Source organism: Eutrigla gurnardus (assembly GCF_963514095.1).
Source record: "Eutrigla gurnardus genome assembly, chromosome: 10".
In the NCBI taxonomy this organism is placed as follows: domain Eukaryota; kingdom Metazoa; phylum Chordata; class Actinopteri; order Perciformes; family Triglidae; genus Eutrigla; species Eutrigla gurnardus.
In genome coordinates, this window is record NC_139924.1 from 15,802,179 (window position 1) to 15,823,830 (window position 21,652).

Consider the following 21,652-nt stretch of genomic DNA (forward strand, 5'->3'; position numbering starts at 1 on the left):
CCCCCCCCCCCCCCCCAAAAATATATTTGGCACAATCTTGACAAAAAGAAAAATACAACTTCAGTGAATAAAACAAAACAACTCAACAACAACACCAACCGAGTAAAGGATTATAAAATAAAGCAGAGAGAACATCGAATCTAACCATGCACAAAGTAAGGCAACCTACTGCAGATTTTTTTTTTTTTAAGATATAGAAAAAGATACGATGTATGCATCGAGAGGAGTGCACCTACTTCTACCACACCTGTAAGGACTGCCGTCAGCTCCGTCTGCTGAGTTTACACTTAGAAATGTAGGCCTGTGGGTTTCTGGCCCCGCCGACAGACAGACAGTCTGGTGCAGACTACAGTCATCGCACTTGTACAGCAGAGGTCACTGGTAGAGTCGATCAATAACTTAGGTAATGCAAAGTATGCTCTTATGCTACAATATAGCCTTATTGTGGACTTCCCGTGACAGGAAAGCAGATGTATCAAATTCCAGATTTGTTCTATTGTTTTGGACTTTTTTTCCCCCCCTTCCTCCTTTACATTCAATTTTGTTTTGCTGTTATTTTGTTTTTAAGAAATACTTCAAGAATTTACACCGACTTTCTGTATATATTTATATGCGTGTGTTCGTGTGCACATGTGCAGCATACAGCTTGTGATGTGTTGGAATGGTTGTGTTTTTACAAATCCTTTGTCTTGATGAGGGTGACCAAAGGCTTGTCATCAGGACTGTAGTCTTCGTAGGCGATGGGAGTGGCATCGTACATGGCAGGCCTGGACTTCTTGCCAAATCTGATAGGAATGAATGAATGCAAATATTGCTAACGTCAAATACAGTTTCGCAATGCAGCCCACTGATGGTACCCAGTTAATGATGCGGTGATACATAAAGAGAAACAGTAAAAAAATTTAAAAGGGCACTTCAAGAATTTAGTATTGAGCTTCCATAAAGGTAGACTCGCGTTAGACAGAAAATAATAAAGTAAAAACTGGTAATTCTGGTAAATTGTATGCAGCAGAGGCTGTAATATTCCAGCTTTTAGCTTAAAATCACTGGGTCCTACACTTCCCACAATGCAACTCAAAAGCATCTTTCTGTTAAAACCTAACCCTCCACAGTTTGTAAATCCGGCCGTCTGTTGTATGAAATTTTAATTTTCCCAGCCCAAGCAGATAATGACTCCTGATGACATCATTATTTCTCTACAAAAATTACAATAAAAACTTCCTGCAGAGCAACAGAACTGTTTTCATTTGCTACCAATCTGACCTTAATCTTTTATTTGCCATTTGATAATGCAAAGTAAGTAAAGGCACCAACATTACTGTAACATTCCAACAATTCCCATCAGACTTTGCTGTCAATCAATCAATACATTCAAATCCCGCCCACTGACCTGGCGTGGCGGATGGAGGCGATGGCGTTGCTGAACTCGCTGTCGATGCTGCGGCAGTTGTAGAACTCCTGGTAGGCGTGGCGAGACGAGCCCTGGTACTCGATGCGGCTGATGCGGCAGATGCCCACGATGAGGATGATGAGCATGAGGACGAAGGCCACGCACAGCGCCCCGATGATGATGTAGAGGGAGTGGCGGGGCATGTTGGTCAGGGTGTCCTCGGTGTGCGCCGGCTTCCACTGCAGGTCTGAGACAAAACACACAGAGGCGTGTGAGTTTTCATCGTGTCAGATTTAAGATTAATAGCGGAACAGAAGCTGACTTCAGCTGAGCCCCACCCACCCAGGGTTCAATCTAGGGCAACAAAGGCACGAGCCAAGGCTCCCAGTGTTCGCTTTCCCGATGCGGTTGTTCAGAAATCCAGGAAAAACTCATGTTTAACAATCATGATAAGATAGGATAAGACAGTGAGGGGCAACTCTCACCCGATTCTGTGTTGAATGCAGTCTAGTAAAAGGATCAAGCAATAACTCTTCAAATATTTAGGAAACTGTTTCTCAGGTTTCAAAGGCTGGAAAAAAAGCTTGTACGTCATTTCACAATAGGTTAAAAAAAGGTCTTTATCCCAGAGAGACTAACAAAAGAAGACTGTATGAATGGTGGCATCAAGTAAGAGATCTTTTATGTGTAAGCGCCGTGGGAATGTCATCCATCTCACGGTCCTAGATAGGTAATTACACAACAATGGATAATAATAAGTCATCATTCCACTCAATTGATTTCATCATAGAGGCATCGAAGCAGGAGCCACGGTCGTCCCGTCTAAAAATACCTCATCATTCAGCCAGACGATATTTACTGCTACCCTTGAGTCGGAGCCGTGCTCGTCACAGAGCTTTATGTGCTGGTTGTAAAGCCAGATTAGAGTGGATTCAGAATGAGATTCAGGCGCTATGCTTTAGCTGTGGATTAATAGCGGAACAGAAGCTGACTTACGGATCTCGCAGCTGGGCCCCACCCACCCAGGTGGACAGTGACAGGTGAAGCCGTTTGATTGGTCGACGCAGGTGCCTCCATGGTGACAGGGGTTGCTCTCGCACTCGTTGACGTCGACCTCACATTTCTCCCCTGAGTGGACAGGTAAGGTTGGGTTCAATCAAAACTAGAGCAACAAAAGGCACGAGCCAAGGCTCCCAGTGTTCCCTTTCCCGATGCGGTTCAGAAATCCAGGAAAAACTTTAACAAATCACATCAAATATGAACATGATAAGATAGGATAAGACAGTAAGGGGCAGTCTAGTAAAAGGATACTTTACCATATCCTGGCATGTATAACCCTGACTTATAGGCAGAAGAGCCGGCACTCACCCAGGTATCCAGGTGGGCAGGTACAGGAAACGTTAAGTCCTGCACTCTGACAGCGGCCTCCATTTTGGCAGTGCACGTTCAGACATGGATCCTTGTAGATTTCACAGTGTCTGCCTGCACACACACACACACACACACACACACACACAGAACATAAAACCATTACACATTACACATGACAGTATGTAGAAGTAAAGCTATGTAAAAATAATCACAAATTCACTCACTCACACACACACACACACACGCGCATACCGTCAAACTGTGGCGTGCAGACACACTCGTAGGCGTTGATGAGATCCCTACAGGTGGCGTAGTTCTGGCAGGGGGCGGACAGACACTCGTTGTACTCCTCCTCACAGTACAAGCCGTGGTAGCCTAGAAATAGGGCACACAAGTATATACAGCGCATATTAATGTTAGTCATTTAATAATTAATCACGTGGTTTTGCTGCATTGCTGATGCACCCAGATGATGTCGTAACCTCGGAGGGTTTAACTGCAAAAGCACGCTTACTTTAGCTTTAAAGTAAAGTCATTCATTTGATTCTCAAAGCTTGTGGTGTTGCATTGTGGGACTTACATGTCAGTTAAACAACCACAGACTCATCATGAACATTAAGATTAGTCGAAACCTTCTCTTTCTCTGTGCATGTGTATTTTTAAATCTGTAAATCGAGGGGGGATGTACAAAAGTGTCCATGAATCATAATAAATCATAATATTGCCAAGAATTAATATTGCGGAAAGCAGTTTCATCATGGTGCTCGTTCATTATTTATGTACTCCTTCACTACTGCTCCACAGGAAAGATCGGATAAAACCACATATTTGGATCTGCCTCAATTTCATTAGTTAGAAAAAGTGTATGGATATAATAGAAAACCAATATTACACCCCTGAGTTTCAATGGCGTTGGGCATGAGGTCAAATGACATGCAATGCACTGTGTCTTCCATAGGATGGCAGCTGTGTGCTGAGGCAGAACAAGCCTGGAACATCTTAAAGGACAGTCCGTGAAATAGCCAGACAATGAATTCATCTCCTGCTTCTCAGATAATAATTAGAAGATAAAATAAAAAAATTTACAGATTGTATCTGTTTAATGTGCACTCTCACTGTACAAATATTAGAAAATACAGGAAAGACAGGGAGATAGAATGGATGTCAGTTTGTATTTAAATAATAGTATTCAGGCTGAAAAATAGTCACAATGCATGGATATGAAATGATAATTGGATGTCACAATCCCAGCTGTATTTCATAGAAATCCTCCAGCAGCTACCACTTGAGAACCAAAACCACCAGAAGATCCGTGTCTCTCGAGTCCTTCCGCGACCAGAGCAGCAATCTGTTTTCATTCGCTCTGCTCCCACTCTGACTACATCTCTCAGCCGGCTCCCAGTGCTGACAACGTTTCAACAAAACCTTCCCAGGGCCTCCGCTAACGTGTGTTTGAGGGAGGGAATTAACGAGGAGCCCAGTTAGAGCCTCCAGTGTCCCCGTCTGTGAAATGCCAGTGAAATGTCAAGTGCCTTTTCCAAGACTTGTTTGCATTCTGTAGGCTGGCTGGTGGGCTGGCAGCCCCTCATGTGAGCGGGATTACAGGAAGCTCCATCCTTCTACATATCAGCCTTCTTTCAGACAGCCCACAGGCATTTATACAACACGCATATTAGCACACTCGTACGAGGCAGAGAAGCACACACACTCCTGGAGCAGACACACAAATACATCGACACACACACACACACACACACACATACACCTCAGACACCAGCTGGCATTCTGATGAGATGGAGGAAAGGTCAATTTTGGTCCAAAACATTGGGTGCGTGCGTGTGTCACACTAATGTCTGCTAATTAGAAATCACCAATTTCACCGATCCCATTAGACGGGGGCCGTCTGAGTAAAGATATTTGATTGGACCGCAGCATCTGCTCAACCGGCATAGTCACAGACACAGACGATTGATTAGGAGTCACACACACACACACACACACACACACACACACACACACACACACACACACACACACACACACACACACACACACACACTCTGGAGCAACTGCTTGACCATGACAATCAGACAACAGACGAAAGGGGAATGAGGTGAGGTAAACGGCAGGAAGATAAAGACGAGGAAGGACAAAAGGGACAAGTAGAAGAAAATATGAAAGAAACACACAAAAAAATAAGGCTAAGAATGTGAATCTGAATAATTGGAAAGTGATGCTCTGCATGGTGGGACGCGGCAAGAGTGAAGGGATTTGAGCAAACATGAAGAACATGACTTATGGAGGGATTATCGGCTCAAGCAATAACTCTTCAAATATTTAGGAAACCGTTTCTCAGGTTTCAGAGGCTGGAAAAAAAAAGCTTGTACGTCATTTCACAATAGGTTAAAAAAAAAGGTCTTTATCCCAGAGAGACTAACAAAAGAAGCGACTGTATGAATGGTGGCATCAAGTAAGAGATCTTTTATGTGTAAGTGGGAATGTCATCCATCTCACCGTCCTAGAAAGGTAATTACACAACAATGGATAATAATAAGTCATCATTCCACTCAATTGATTTCATCATAGAGGCATCGATGCAGGAGCCACGGTCGTCCCGTCTAAAAATACCTCATCATTCAGCCCGACGATATTAACTGCTACCCTTGAGTCGGAGCCGTGCTCGTCACAGAGCTTTATGTGCTGGTTGTAAAGCCAGATTAGAGTGGATTCAGAATGAGATTCAGGTGGTATGCTTTAGCTGTGGATAGATAGAGTTTTGTTGTGCGAGAACATCATTTTTAGGACACCAGACTACAGTGATCGAGTTTCTTTGGCTCGTGATCCTTTAATATCAAGTATTCCAATACTGAATCTGATCTGCTTGACACACATAAAGCAAGCAGCGCCTGGTTTTTCTTTACAATTTGGGACGATATCTGCGTGGAGGAGTGTCGGGGTAGATCAGATGTGACAGGAAGCTCTGGGGAAAATGTTGACAGGCTGTCACCTCTAGCGTTAACAAAATACTTCACTTCAGGATCCCCTTTCAACCGGCAATCTGATGGAGACTCTTCCGTAAGTGAAACTCCTGCAGCACAAACACACACACAACTGTGTCTCCAAGAAGTTCAGTCCCATGACATAGCATGTGACACCGACATATAGTTGTTTTTTTAATGAATACAAATTGGCAAGAGTTGAAAAAAAATGATGTTTTTGTCCGAGGATTGAGAGGTGAATTTGTCTGATGATCTTTTAACACAAATGGGAGATGCTCTGGCCCACCTCTACCTGACTTTGACTATATTTGGCTCCTGATGCTGCCATGACATCACTGTGACATCACCATAAACTCACCTGGGACACACAGACACCTGTAGCTGTTGCCGATGCTGCGACAGACCCCGTGGGCGCAGGGGTTTAGGGCACAGAAGTCCACTAGCTGGGCACATGTCGGGCCGGTGAAGCCCGCTGTGCAGCTGCAGCCGAACCCCAGGGGGCCAGGGCCCTGGGCGTAGCATGTCCCGTTGTTGTGACAGGGGCCCGAGGCACATGGGTCCACCTTCTGCTCACACGTAGCACCCTGGTAGCCTGCGAGAGGGGGAGGCAGAGAGGAGGGTGTGAAATAGACAGAAAATAATGGGAAAACAGCAGAAATAATACAGAAAAAATGACTGAAGCTCTGAAAAGCTGCACTTGAGTATCCGCATCAAAACATTAAGCAGCACTTAGACCGCAACGCTGAGGTGCAAGAGCAGACTTATTGCCATTCCGCAGATGAAACCCTTCTCAAGTTTGGTCATTTCGAAACTTCAAATGAGCCAACTTGCAGCGAGGCGGGCACAGCGGGGGGGGGGGTTATGCAAATTAGGTGTTGCAGTGCGATGGTGACACCCACGTTGGCTCTTAGAATCTTCTGCTCACGGAGACCAACTCTTAATGCAAATAGGCTCATAAACCCTGTTGACTTATGTATTGTATGAATGAATGTATGTGCTTTTTACTTTGACTTTAACACTCATTTACACTCATTAAAATTAGGATTTATAATGGATTAAAGGTAGTCTGCACTGGATTAAGTGACTCTTACCAGCAATATTACTCAAAACTGCTTGTGCGTGCTCCACCTGCAGCCTGCTAAGCCACTTAACTTAAGTGATGCACACATGCTTCATTCAGTGTGAGTACCTTCAGGAAATCTCACGTCACACGAGGGAGTCAAATAAATACATACACAAAATTCCCCGCTTGCAGAACCATTCAGATAATGAATTCCACATAAGTTGTGCAAAAAAACGAATTTTCTCCAGAAAAGCAAATAACATCTCATCTAACATAAGTGCATTAAACAAGCTTGCACAAAACTATACTGTAATATATTAGACTATAAACAAAATGGTCTTACTTATGCATTTATTTCACCTTTGGTGGTAAAGTTTGATATGCATTCATCAACATTAAGCACTTTGAAAAGTTCAACTTTTCAAATAAGGAAACCCCTGGGAGCCGAGGAATTCTACATCACAGTGATATTTTCTTTTTAGTCGTGAGTCAGTTGAGGATTAATTAACGCAGTAATACACCGATTTAACTGAAATGACATAACATTGATGTGCCTCTATTCTCTATGATAAACTTACATCCTGCTGGCTATGGATTCACAGTCTAACGGACCTTTCATCAGAGGGGCGAGCACAGGTCTTTCCCAAAATGTTGAACCATTGCTTTAAGCCTGCCCAGTGTTGCAGGAGCAGAGTGACAGCACTGATCAAAGGTAATAATACTGAGAGACAAAGAGAGCAGGCGTGTCATCATCGACCACCCAAAATCACCACCGTCCTCCTCCTTGTTAGAGGGTGGATGCGTTTGTGTGTCGAAGCCACTGCTTTCTTCTTCACGTCCTCTCATTAGCGCGTGAGCCTCTGCTGTTCTCACCTATCCTCCTCGTCTAAAAATAACTCTCCTCCCTCTCTTCTCCTCGGCTGTCTTCTCCTCCCCACGAGAGCTGCCGTTGTACTGCAGAGCGGAGGAAAGAAAAGGCACGCACCTCGCAGCGATGTATAGAGGCACGGCCTCTCTGATTTACAGTAACACCCTCGTAAATGCCTATGCTGACTGCATCGCATCCCATTGAGCTAATGAATCTCTCTCTCTCTCTCTCTCTCTCTCTATCTCTCTCTCTCTCTCTCTCTCTCTCTCTCTCTCTCTCTCCCATCCATTGATCTGCAAGACTTTCAGCAGCTTGAGGAGGACATTTATCATTCAGCAGCAGAGCTGGAGTGATCCACAGCAGTCAGAGGAAAATCTCACCCAAATCTCTCTCTTTCTCCCTCTTCTGCAACGTTTCTCCTCTCTTCTCCCCCTCTATCATGCACTTGCAAGCGAACACACACACACAAACTCACACACACACACACACACACACACACACACGCTCTAGCATTAATTAAAGTTCTACTTCTTTTCTTTGCTAAGAAAATCAACCTTTTTGAACTCTTCTTTTGAACACACTTACACTTCACTTCTGTCAAGTGTGTGTGTGTGTGTGTGTGGGTGTGTGTGTTTGTGTGTGTGTGTGGGTGTGTGTGTGTGTAGAAAGTTAATAGAGTGGCAGTCTCTATCGTCAAACTTGAGAACATCTGTGGAATTCATATTTCTTAAATTCCTGATTCTACAATTGTTTACATTTTGTACTTAAATTCTAAGCACGTAAACATAAATAGCAGTATGGCCTGATTGAGCATCCCACAGTCAATTTAGTTGTCACTGCCTCTCTGGAAATCTGTTGTTTTTTCCCCGCTCTGCGGCTGACAAGTGAAAACGCTCCCTTCTATCTCCACAGGGTGAATCTATTTAAACATCCCTGCCTCCCTCGTGACGTGGCGAATAGAAACGTAGCGATCAACAGAGTCGATGCATCTTTGATGGCGTCTGCGACAGTTGCCGTGCCATCCGTCACTTTATTTATTGCTTCTGTCTGCGCAGGAACATTGCAAGGCAACGTGGAGGAGATTTAAGGGGATGGAAGGTTACATCTGGATCTGTAACTCTGTGCATGTTCATTTATTTACCTGTGGAGGACATTATAGTATACAAATGAACATCCAAATTATTATGTGTTTTAAAGTATGAAATTCTTATGTCCTTGAGAAACGTGAGCTAACAATCTGAAAATAATTCGGAACTTCTGCTCCAGACAAAGAGACACAGATTTGTTCTCTGTGGAAATGAATGCAGGAGGAACAGCTTTTTGATAAACTTTCTCCTTTCTCTTTATCTCTCACTGTTCTACATACTGAATTATTTCACACAAACTAGTGTAAAGCATTCTGGGACTTAATGAAATCCTTTTTTTTTATATATAAAAGATGAAATGTTCTTTTGTATTTGGAGACACGACATCACTGTGAAGGATCTTCTTTACAGCCCGTGATGTAAAACATACCTTCTTCTTTTGATTACTTGCCCAGAGGCTATATATTCAAACAGACACTCGAATCCTCCTCCTCTGATGTGTTCATCAGTCTGGACTCACCTCCCTCTTCATCGATGTGTGCTTCGCTCACATAAAAATAATGATTTACATTTATTCCTCTACTGCCACCTTAACCATAACCACAGCGCTGATTTTCCTCTAGAAAAATGGTGGCGTGTTTTCGTATGAACCTTTACCTCAGGGAACTCTCCCTCGTCCATGTGATGCAGACTCTGACTGAGGGAACACATCTATGAAAAGGGAAAACTTCCTCTGCAGAGTGTGTAGTTTTCAATATTGTTTATTTATTGATTTTGATTGTTATTTATTCTTTCTTCATTTGCTGTTAGTTTTTTTTTCCACTCTGTTTTTTTTATTTTTATTATTTATTTTATTTTTTGTTATTTATTTATTTTAAATTTTGAATTAATTTATAGTTTGGATACTAAAATATCTCATATTTGTATATGTTTTGATTAAATTAAATAAATATGCAAGAAACTGATAGGATCTGATAGGAATACATGATAAAAATGTATTTTTCCAAGATACTTGTTAAGTAATGTTAAAAAAAAAGAAAAAAATTTGGTTGAGTTTTAAAAAACTAATGATAAAGAATGAACTAAAAACATAAAATAAAATATATGCATGACAGAGGATATGAAGGGGAGAAGGGGTAAGTGTATACCTTTTCCCACTCCTTTTCACACATAACAAAAATGTTTCATATATCTCTATGCTTTCTGGTTGTGAAATATTTTATTTTCTGTATGACACTTTGTGTATTCATTTTGACGTTTGTAATAAAAAAAAATTATTGATTGATCATTTGTTTGTGTGCTATACTGAGACATCCTCTCCTATGGATTCAACATTTGGAGTTTGTGTTTGAGTGCAGATATTCTCTTTGTCTGGTTAATTATTATTATTATTTTCATCTATTGCTCGTCTCTCCATCCAGGAAGAGGAACTACTCTTTCTTCTTTATTTTGATGGGCTGTTTTTCTTTAAGCGAAACAAGAGTCATAGGACAAAGGCATATCTGTCACAATGCTATACATATTATAGACAAACTTTGGGGTGTTTGGGGCAATATAAATTAAATTTATTTGGCTTGGCTTTCTGTAATCATTAGAAACAAAGATCTAAAGATCTAAAACTGATTTTTGCGGCAGCGACTTGAAATCCACGCCTTTCTCAGCACATTTACAGTATTGTGTTCTCATTTGACAATAACTTAAAACATGAACTAATGAAGCTACATGTAAATAAAAGTTCCGGCTCAGACACATACTTTTCTAAAAGCTCATGACCTTTTTTTACGACGAAACTCTCTTTGCACTAATTAAGAGGCGCTGGCACCGCTGTTTCTTACATTTAATGAAAATAACTAAAGTGGTGGATTATGAATTCCTTCCCGCATTGGAGATCTGTTTTTTTGTTTTTTTGCAGCTGCAGATTAGCAATTCCGTATTCATGGTTGTACGTTAATCACAAACTAGCTCTTATTGAGAAAATGCTGCTTCGGCAGAAGTTTTTGCGGTCACGGATTTCCCCAGAGAGGCTGATGCAGGTCACTGAGGCTATGAAGACTAATTAAAATAGAGGAGGAAGGTCTAAATTAAGCATCTCAGCGGCACAGATACTGTTAAACACGCAGCAGACACACCGAGCGCCTAATAAGTGGAATCAGACAGCTGGAAACATACACACACTGATGCAGGAATCTCACACTTTTTTCCTGTCTATATGAAATACCAACATCACAAGCTCTATTATTTACTTTGAAAATGTCCAATTCATTAACAACAGATTGAACATTTAACACTGTAATAGTGTAAACTATTCAAAGCACACACAAAGCATTTATTTATCTCATTACAACATGCTTTGATCAGATAAAAACAGATGGAATAAGATAAGATAGAAACATTTCTATGTGTAACTATAAAATATCAACAAAAGTTCAGGTTCAAAATACCAATAAATTGGGGTCCTACCTTCGAGACAATAGCACCTGGGCCCGGCCAGGCTGCTGAAGCAAGTGGCTTCATTCTTGCAGGGCTGAGAGAGGCAGTGGTCGACCAACAGCTGGCAGCGCTCGCCTTCATAACCTGAGAAACAGAATGTTTATATGAGACTACTTGATTTATTTAAAATGCTAATGGGGATCCTAATAAAGAACTAGAAAATTCCCCCGCCGGGAAATTTTGAAAGGGCCACGGGGGCTACTGCCGGAGTGTATATACATTACGATGAGATTCTTCGAGATTTCAAACGAGACGGAGTTGTTTTAGAGGCAAATACAGAGACTGCTTGCTGACTGAGCTGTCAGAGTAGTCCGTTTTGAGTATTGTGATGTACTTCATAAACTGTCCACCAATCAGAGCACACCACTTGTGTCTCCATTTTAAAGTTTAAATGGAGTTTCTAGGTGAAAGTATGACTGAGCAGAAGACGTTTGACTAAAAAAAACTACATTTCCAATCGACTGCTCCTTCCTGTCCACCAATCAGAGCCCACCACTCGTGGCTCCATTTTAAAGTTTAAATGGGGTTTCTAGGTGAAAGTATGGCTGAGCTGAAGACGTTTGACTAAAAAAACTACATTTCCCACTACTAAATGTAGTTTTTAGTACATTCCTGTCCACCAATAGGAGCACACCACTCGTCTCTCCATTTTAAAGTTTAAATGGAGTTTCTAGGTGAAAGTCTGCCCGAGCAGAAGACGTTTGACTATAAAAACTACATTTCCCACTACTAAATGTAGTTTTTAGTACATTCCTGTCCACCAATCAGAGCACACCACTCGTGTCTCCATTTTAAAGTTTAAATGGAGTTTCTAGGTGAAAGTATGGCTGAGCTGAAGACGTTTGACTAAAAAAACTACATTTCCCACTACTAAATGTAGTTTTTAGTACATTCCTGTCCACCAATCAGAGCACACCTGCTGTCAGTTATGAAGATTAGAGCTCCAGAGTGCTGTCACCATAGCAACGGCCCTTGGTGCGTGTGTGTAACTGTCTTTAAGCCTCTCTCTGCCTCTCACTATCGCTCCATTCCGGCTTTGCGGTCGCTCCGAACAAAAGCTTGCCACGCTCACATCGAAACTCCTATCGCCAAGATTTTCGCACCGTTAGCGCCACAAGACTCTGCTGAAGACACTGATCACTTTTATTTTTTCCTAGTCTCAGAAATGTGGACACTAGGGCGAGTTAGAAATGCTGCTCATTTCAGGTTTCTTTGAAAATCTGTTTCTCAATTAGTATTGTAAGTCAATGGGGAGAAAAACCGACGTGGCCGCGCTTAGAGGTTGCTAGTTCAAATTCTGTAAATCTCACAGAGTTTTTGATCACATTGTGAGAGACAGGACAAGTTTGTCTACAAAATTGGAAAATATCACCTCTGTAGAGTGAAAATTGTGGCCGGGAGGAGTTTGGAAAGAAAAAAAAGCTGAAGTGTCTTGGGCTGCTCTCACACTCTAAGCGATGATGTCACCCACTCTAGCACGCGCAATACACACCCATTATAAACTCTGATGAGGTCTGAAAAAAACATAAAACATAAACTGTGATTATAGAAAAACTGTAAAAGATATCAAAAAACTGAATAAGAATTGAATAGTTCAAAGTCTTGTAGGTTGTTTAAAGTTTAAATGGAGTCTGTAGGTGGAAGTATGTGAAACTAGTCGGAGTTCAAAGATGAGGATGTTAAAGAGGTTTTTAGGCTGATCTCCATAGGAATGCATTGAAAAAAAAATATGGAAAAGGCTGAATATATGAAAAAGTATGAAAGGCAGAAAAAAGGTTGAAAATCAGCACAAAAGAGCTGAAAAAGCTGAACATTTTGATAGTTGAATGGTTTTTGTAGCTGAAAGTATGCAGAAGCTAGAGACGGCCAAAAAACGTACGGAAGAAGAATAATAAACAAAATGGCCGAACAGGATAACATAGGTTGGAAATGCTTGAAAGCATTTCCACCAATAATAAAGATTAGGATAACATAGGTTGGAAATGCTTTAAAGCATTTCCACCAATAATAAAGATTAGGATAACATAGGTTGGAAATGCTTTAAAGCATTTCCACCAATCAGGTATTGCTCATGTGGCTCCCCTGTATATTCACACCTAAGTAGAATGCAAAGGGATGAATGACATGTTGCCCCAGTGAAATGGGATATTTGAGCAGCGTACAGTTACATTATAAATGTGCTTAATATGAGAAAAGTGATGACAGAGCCAGCAGAGTTTACGGGGGGACTGGAGGGGCGGTGCTACACTTCTGCAATGTCACAGTCTCATGCCGAAAAGCGCCCCAAAATATTAAAATATGCTTGCTTATTGACCATCATACACCATGTGCGTAATCGCCATGAGGACACGCCCTCCTCCGATATATATAAGAAATTCTGTAGATTCAGGTTCCTTCTCAGGAAACTGCACCATTTTCAGGAACTTGTGTAGGATTGCACACCGGAGTGGGGTCAGAACATTGCCAACCAGGTTACATGAGATATATGTGTATATGGGAACAGCAGTGGGAAGCTACAGAATGATTTAAAAACATGATAATCATAATGGTGGACCCGCCCCTTAAAGACAAGCTGAAATGAAAAACGTGATTTTAACCGCACGTACTTAAATCAGCTAGTACCAACGAGAGAGAGAAGGTGGTGAGCTAATCTTTTGAATCATCAAATTCCTCCCGACCTTATGTCCTGCCTGTGTTTCCTTGTTTCCTGTTTTACTGGGAAATAAGATTGTCTGTATGCCAGTCAATCTGAATGAACAAGGAGACAGGTGAATGATGATTCATGGTTGTGGTTGTACCCAAGAAAAAAGTGGACCGTGTATATACTGTATATACTGCATATACTGTATACAGTATATATTAAAAAAATGTGTGAAATGTTGACATAAAACAAATACAATTCTGGTAGACTTACTAAATAGTTGGAAATATTATATTATATCGACACAAGCTGAAGAGTCCGTGCCATTCACACCCATTATAACATCTGAAACTTCACCAAACTCAAACTGCGATATCGGGAAAACCGTATGGACCATCGACATGAATGTTTGACCCAATAAAGTCCACAGTCTTGTGAACGTTTTAAACATTTAATCACGTTTGGAAGTTAAAGTATGTAACTTTTGGGGTGCTGAAGTTGATGAAAAACCAAAAAAACAATGTACACATGTTTAAGGGCAGCGGTTACTATGGCAACCTGAAAGTTCTTTTCTTTTTTTTTCATTTTGGAATGTACAATGTGCTTTGATGTCTTGATGTCTTTGATGACTGGTGACATCACGTGACCCTGGACTGTATAAATACAAGCAGCGACCAGAACTCATCGTGGAGTTTTTGGAGTTTGGAGAGAGAGAGAGCTTTAGAGAGATAGTGATTGAGAGTGAATAGATAGTGATATTTTGAACTTTTTGCAACTTTGTGAGAGGAACGAAATTTCATCTACGTTCAAACAGATAGTGACAGAACTTTTACATCTGGAGCGGGCTGTCTCCACCAGTCTGCTCTTCTCGTCCATCTGTTCATCGGCGAAAGCCAGTTTACATTGTACCGTCTTGTAAACTATCATTCCTGCAGCCAAGATGCAGCAGGGAAACAGCAGGACTCGTGTCCAACTGACCCCGCAGGAGACCATCAACCAGCTGCGTGAGCAACTGCGTGAGCAGAAGCGAATCAACGCTGAAGAGTACGGCATTAGGATGGGGCTCACTGAGGAGCTCAAACGGCAAAAGACCCTGAAGGAAATGCACATCAATCGGGGCAAGGCCATCCGTGGCGAACTGGAGATGCTCAAGAAGGCAAGTGAGCCAGAGACTCTGAATAAAATGGAGATCGCCTCTGCAGTCCATTGCACCGTGAAGATAAAGAAGAAGAAAGATCTTCAGAGGGAGCATGAGGACCTCAAGGTGTCTCATTTAATCCTCCAGGAAAAGTTTGAACAGCAGGAGAAGGCTATCCAGAGCCTCAGGCAGGAGAACTTTGAAAAGGAGGAGGAATTGGAGTACTTGAAAGTACAGGCCTCAATCAACCTGGAGACAACCATTAATCTCCAGGCTGAGGTGAAGGTCGCCCAAGGCCTCAGAGATCAACTAGTTCATCTGCAAGAAGAGCTTGATCAGAGTACTCTGCGCCATGACCTCGCGAAAGAGGCCCTGATAAAACAAGCCTCCGCCAACAAGCAGTTGGTAAATGACCTCCAGACCGCCACGGAGGACAACAAGGACCTCCAAGCTGATTTATCTGAAAAGACCCTGGACCAGGAGCTGGCGAAGGAGGCCCTGATAAAACAGGTCTCCACCAACCATCAGCTATCAAATGACCTCCAGACTGCTGAGGAGGACAACAAAGACCTCCGAGCTGAATTCGTTCAGCTAAAGGCAGATCTCCAGGAGAGGACCCTGGACCAGGAGCTGGCGAAGGAGGCCCTGATAAAACAGGTCTCAACCAACCAGCAGCTCTCAGATGACCTCCAGACTGCTGAGGAGGACAACAAGGACCTCCGAGCTGAATTATCTCAGCTAAAGGCAGAATTCCAGCAGAGGACCCAGGAGCTGGCGAAGGAACCAGAAGACATCGAGGCTGTGAATGGTGCTGATCTTCAGGGAGCTGAGGAGCTGCACCAGACCTCACCCGACCAACTGGTGACTGAGCTCCAGGTCGAAAGCCTCGAGCAGAGTCTTCCTTGTGTGGAGCTGCCAGAGGAGGTGCAGCCCCCCAAGAAGAAGAAATCTCTTTTCAAGAGGTTCCGACACAGCATCGGTCTGCGCAAAAGGCGTTGAACTGGTGCTGTGTCCTAATTTGGCCCTAAATTTATAATTCGGAAAATAATATATGCTGTAAAAAAATACAGCTATATATTATTGTAAAAAAAAGGGCGGAACAGTGAATTGTACTGTATCGTGTGGGTTTTCTCCGGGAGCGCCGGTTTCCCCCCACTAGAAAAAAAACAATTTGGCCCCAAATTAAATATCTCCTCATCCCCTCCCATATTACCCCCTCCCCTGTGGGTGCTCCGGTTTCCCACAACCAAAAAAAAAAACCTTTCCTGCTTGAGCAGCAGCGAATCAATGCTGAAGAGAACAGCATTAGGGTGAACCTCACTGAGGAGCTCAAACGTGGAGCAGGCGATGGAGGCCCTGAGAAAACAGGTCTCCACCAACCAGCAGCTCTCAGATGACCTCCAGACTGCCGAGGAGGACAACAAGGACCTCCGAGCTGAATTATCTCAGCTAAAGGCAGAACTCCAGCAGAGGACCCTGGACCAGGAGCTGGCGAAGGAACCAGAAGACATCAAGGTTGTGAATGGTGGTGCTCTTCAGGGAGCTGAGGAGCTGCACCAGACCTCACCCAACCAACTGGTGACTGAGCTCCAGGTCGAAAGCCTCGAGCAGAGTCTTCCTTGGGTGGAGCTGCCAGAGGAGGTGCAGCCCCCCAAGAAGAAGAAATCTCTCTTCAAGAGGTTCCGACACAGCATCGGTCTGCGCAAAAGACGTTGAACTGGTGCTGTGTCCTAATTTGGCCCTAAATTTATAATTCAGAAAATAATATATGCTGTAAAAAAATACAGCTATATATAATTATAAAAAAAAGGGCGGCCAAATTAAATATCTCCTCAACCCCTCCCATATTATCCCCTCCCCTGTGGGTTTTACTCCGGGTGCTCCGGTTTCCCACAACCAAAAAAAAAAACCTTTCCGGGAACCATCACCTTAACGCGGTGGAGAGGTTTGCGTGTCCCTATGACCCTGAGGCCTGTGTTGTCTGGAGCTTTGTGCTCCTGGTGGGGTTTCCCATGGCAAATTGGTCTCAGGTGAGGGGCCAGACTAAGAATGGTTCAAAAGACTCCCATGAATAACCTAGGAAGAAGAGGAGTGACCCGGCCTGGAGGAAGCCCGGAGCTCCCGTCTGGAGCCAGGCCCAGAGGGAGGGCCCGTCAGCGAGTGCCTGGTGGCCGTGTTGCCACGGAGCGCGGCCGGGCGCAGCATAAGAAGAAGAAGAAGAAGAAGAAGAAGAAGAAGAAGAAGAAGAAGAAGAAGAAGAAGAAGAAGAAGAAGCGACGTGGCAGTTATAAGAACATTCACTTTATATATAAAAATAAATGAAGTTAAAATATTCCCTTTGATAGAAAAGGAAAAAACACTTGAATGCTCTGTCTGAGTTAATAGTCCTTCGGTTCAGGGAGTATTTACCCCATAAATATATAAAATAAAATAAAAATAATCACCAATCAGGTGTTTTATAAAAGAGTCTTTCAATTGTCCTTTCAAAATAAAAATAAATGGCTGGCCAGCAAAAAAAAATAGAGAGCTCTCTTTTTATTTATGTTGATGTATGAATGTCTAATATGTGTTTGCCTGAAGAATGGTCAAGGGGGTGACGACCGTCGCTAATGGAAACACTACAGTAATAAGAGTCTATATCGGAGAAGCAACGTGTTCGGCTGCAGCTTCACTACATCCCTCTGAGCCCGCGATTCCCACTAGGGGCGGAAACCAGGTGGCTGTCGTAAAAACTGCCGTAACGCGGTGCTTAAAGGGCAACGCACCCAAAAACAGACCTGAAGCGATTACATGCAGCAAGTAACTGTAGTTACCTCTGGGTTACACTAGCAGCGCCGGCATTCTTGTCCTCCAGAAAGTTTTGCCGATGCCCTTCCCGTGTGAAAGCTGTGTTACTATTACAAGTAGTGGAGGAAGTATCAGTAGTAGGCTAGTAGTAGAAGTATTAGAAGTAGTATCAGTAGTAGGCTAGTAGTAGAAGTAGTAGTAGTAGTAGTAGTACTAGTACTACTACAAGTAGTGGAGGTAGTATCAGTAGTAGGCTAGTAGTATTAGTATTAGTAGTAGTACTATTACAAGTAGTGGACATAGTATCAGTAGTAGGCTAGTAGTAGTAGTATTAGTAGTAGTACTATTACAAGTAGTGGACATAGTATCAGTAGTAGGCTAGTAGTAGCAGTAGTAGTAGTACTAGTACAAGTACGAGCAGTGGACGTAGTATCAGTAGTAGGCTAGTAGTAGAAGTAGTAGTCAGACAGACAGAGAGTGAGACAGAGAGAGATAGACAGACTTGTGTATACATTTTAAAGTTTAAATGGAGTTTCTAGGTGAAAGTATACCTGAGCAGAAGATGTTTGACAAAAAAAACTACAAATCCCACTGACTGCTCCTGTCTGCCGCTCCTGTCCGCCAATCAGAGCACAAAGCCACAGAGATCAAAGCCATCTACGCGTCTGTGTAACTGTCTAGAGCCTGTCTCTATTCCTCCATTTCGGCTTTGCGGAGGGTCCGAACAAAAGCTTCTCACGCTCACACCGAAACTCGTATCGCCAAAATTTCCGCACCGTTAGCGCTACAAGACTCTGCTGAAGACACTGATCACTTTTATTTTTTCCTAGTCTCAGAAATGTGGACACTAGGGCGAGTTAGAAATGCTGCTCATTTCAGATTTCTTTGAAAATCTGTTTCTCAATTAGTATTGTAAGTCAATGGGGAGAAAAACCGACGTGGCCGCGCTTAGAGGTTGCTAGTTCAAATTCTGTAAATCTCACAGAGTTTTTGATCACATTGTGAGAGACAGGACAAGTTTGTCTACAAAATTGGAAAATATCACCTCTGTAGAGTGAAAATTGTGGCCGGGAGGAGTTTGGAAAGAAAAAAAAGCTGAAGTGTCTTGGGCTGCTCTCACACTCTAAGCGATGTTGTCACCCACTCTAGCACGCGCAATACACACCCATTATAAACTCTGATGAGGTCTGAAAAAACCATAAAACATAAACTGTGATTATAGAAAAACTGTAAAAGATATCAAAAAACTGAATAAGAATTGAATAGTTCAAAGTCTTGTAGGTTGTTTAAAGTTTAAATGGAGTCTGTAGGTGGAAGTATGTGAAACTAGTCGGAGTTCAAAGATGAGGATGTTAAAGAGGTTTTTAGGCTGATCTCCATAGGAGTGCATTGAAAAAAAAATATGGAAAAGGCTGAATATATGAAAAAGTATGAAAGGCAGAAAAAAGGTTGAAAATCAGCACAAAAGAGCTGAAAAAGCTGAACATTTTGATAGTTGAATGGTTTTTGTAGCTGAAAGTATGCAGAAGCTAGAGACGGCCAAAAAACGTACGGAAGAAGAATAATAAACAAAATGGCCGAACAGGATAACATAGGTTGGAAATGCTTGAAAGCATTTCCACCAATAAGTAGGAAAAAATCCTATGAATAACAATAGTGCTCGGTGCGATTGCACCGTGGCCCTAACTACGGACTTATTTAAATATGTTGTTAATGTCCACATAATGCAATCATTTGAGCCTATTTTCCTGTTTAGTTTCGTCTCATCAGCTGCTCACACAGGGCTTGTTAGCACCGAGTCCTAATGGGGAGTGACAGGCAATCAGGCACCTCTGACTTTTCCCTTCCTACCAGACTCCCTGTCCTGAAATAAGTCTGACAAGGTCAAATGTTCAAAACCAGCTCATCTCTGTTCCTGAGCTCAAATTCAGAGATTTTTCCTAAAACCCTTTCATTTTTGAATTTTTAAAAGACCCTTTTTATTAAATTTAACCTCATAGTGAAGTTGTGTCCATGCATAAAAGCATCCACACACACACACCTGGTGGGCAGGTGCATGTGAAGTTGCGTCCTTCGCCTCCCTGTCTGATGTCGGTGCAGGTGCCGTTGCTGCGGCACGGTCGGCGGTGACAGGCGTCGAACTCCTCGCAGAAGATCCCCGTGTAGCCGTCCTCACACTCGCAGAAGAAAGTGCTCTGCAAAACACACGCACACACACACACACACACACACACACACACACACACACACACACACACACACACACACACACACACACACTTCACGTGTCACATCGGCGAGGCCTCGGAAGGCGAAAAGGCGGGAGACAACAAGATGAGAGGGAGAAAATCTTGCAAAATAGAAATAATTACATGCAGATGGTAAAAAATGATTTATCATAACAATGAATGCAATAGCAAGTAACAATGAGACAGTGACAATGAGACTCTATTTTTCTGCTTTTGTTCATCTTTCTGTGCATCCACTGAGATTCAGTGTTACTAATTTTAGTTCAAGGGTGCTGCTACACCAGACCAGAGATCTACATGCATTTCTGCCTGCCAGATAATGAATGACACTATACAGTAAATCCCCAGTATTAAAGATGTATCGTGTCCCAGCTTTTCTTCTTTTGCATTCTGTCGTGCTCTGCATTGTTCTATGCTGACGCAGAGGGAGAAGTACTTCTTTCTGCCACACTTTTTGTGAATAATGAGTCAAAGGTGCTTGCATCACTGGACATAATGCTGCAGCTGCAGCGATAATGGTGGTTTATTATAATAATAATAATACGGAAAACTTTGCTTTTGCTTATTTCGCAGATGCACTATTGTTATGTTACTAAGCTGCAAAGTGAGTGAGTGCTGAATCTGAAAAAACAAAACAAATCTGAATATTATGCTTATTAATCAGCGTATGCTCCAGTTTGAAGCCACAATTTCTATTTTAAGGCCTATAAGATTTCATATTAATGTAGAGGATTTTTCCCCCGTGTCGTTCAGCTGCATTCAGAAACATTATTTCTCACCTCAGATGGCTGTGTGATACATTTGCCTTTCCCGGAGCACTGAGGGTCACTGAAGCTGCTGCCGGGCTCCACGCAGCTGCTCGCCTTCACCGTCAGGTTGAGACGCAGGGTGACCTCCGGGGCTGTGGGGGCGCCCACGCGCAACACACCTATCATGGACGAGATGACAACCTTTTAACCTACTAATGTAGGGGTTTTATTCATTATTTCATTATATGTAAAACAGATCTGCCAGTTGGTCTGCCACTATCTCAATATCTGTTGGATAGATTAGCTGTGAAACAGACATTCATGGTCCCCAGAGAATGGATCCTGTTGACTTTGGTGATCCCCTGACTTTTTCCTCTTGAGGTGCAACCATGAGGTTGACATTATGTCTTCATGACCCTCTCACATTGAACGCCCTGTCTTTTCATGCATTTGTCCACTACTTAAATTTCAGTACTGCATGTTAGCATTATCATTGTGAGCATTTTTGGCATTTAGCTAACACCTACAGCCTCAAAGAGCAGCGAGCGTGACTGTAGACTTGTCAACAGATGTTTTAGGACATATTTTAATGACTCCTTGCCTGTAAAGCACACCAGAATAATGAACCCCCATGTGGTTAAATGTGTGAAGCAGGGAGCTCTTCATTGTGACAGAAATAGAGCGCACGTCTCTTTGGGTCTAGAAGTTCAGACCATCTCTTGTTACATCTTCAATCAAAGCTGACAGCGAGATGGGCTCTGGGATAAAAATAGCCTCATCGTGAATATTAACTGCCACTTTTTGGAGCCAATGATCTGTGAG

At 42.6% G+C, this 21,652-nt stretch overlaps 1 protein-coding gene across 1 annotated transcript in view; it reads right to left on the minus strand.

Annotated features, from left to right (window-relative positions):
* Positions 1 to 21,652, minus strand: part of dner (delta/notch-like EGF repeat containing) — a 48,680-nt gene continuing 27,028 nt past the window's right edge. The window contains exons 5-13 of the mRNA XM_084018740.1: positions 20,861 to 21,009; positions 19,874 to 20,027; positions 11,237 to 11,350; positions 6,119 to 6,352; positions 3,014 to 3,136; positions 2,759 to 2,872; positions 2,387 to 2,518; positions 1,391 to 1,637; positions 1 to 785 (exon numbers count right to left, since the gene is read on the minus strand). Of these exons, the coding sequence (XP_083874866.1) occupies positions 674 to 785; positions 1,391 to 1,637; positions 2,387 to 2,518; positions 2,759 to 2,872; positions 3,014 to 3,136; positions 6,119 to 6,352; positions 11,237 to 11,350; positions 19,874 to 20,027; positions 20,861 to 21,009 (1,379 nt within the window). The 3' untranslated portion in view covers positions 1 to 673. The remainder of the gene's footprint in view (positions 786 to 1,390; positions 1,638 to 2,386; positions 2,519 to 2,758; positions 2,873 to 3,013; positions 3,137 to 6,118; positions 6,353 to 11,236; positions 11,351 to 19,873; positions 20,028 to 20,860; positions 21,010 to 21,652) is intronic.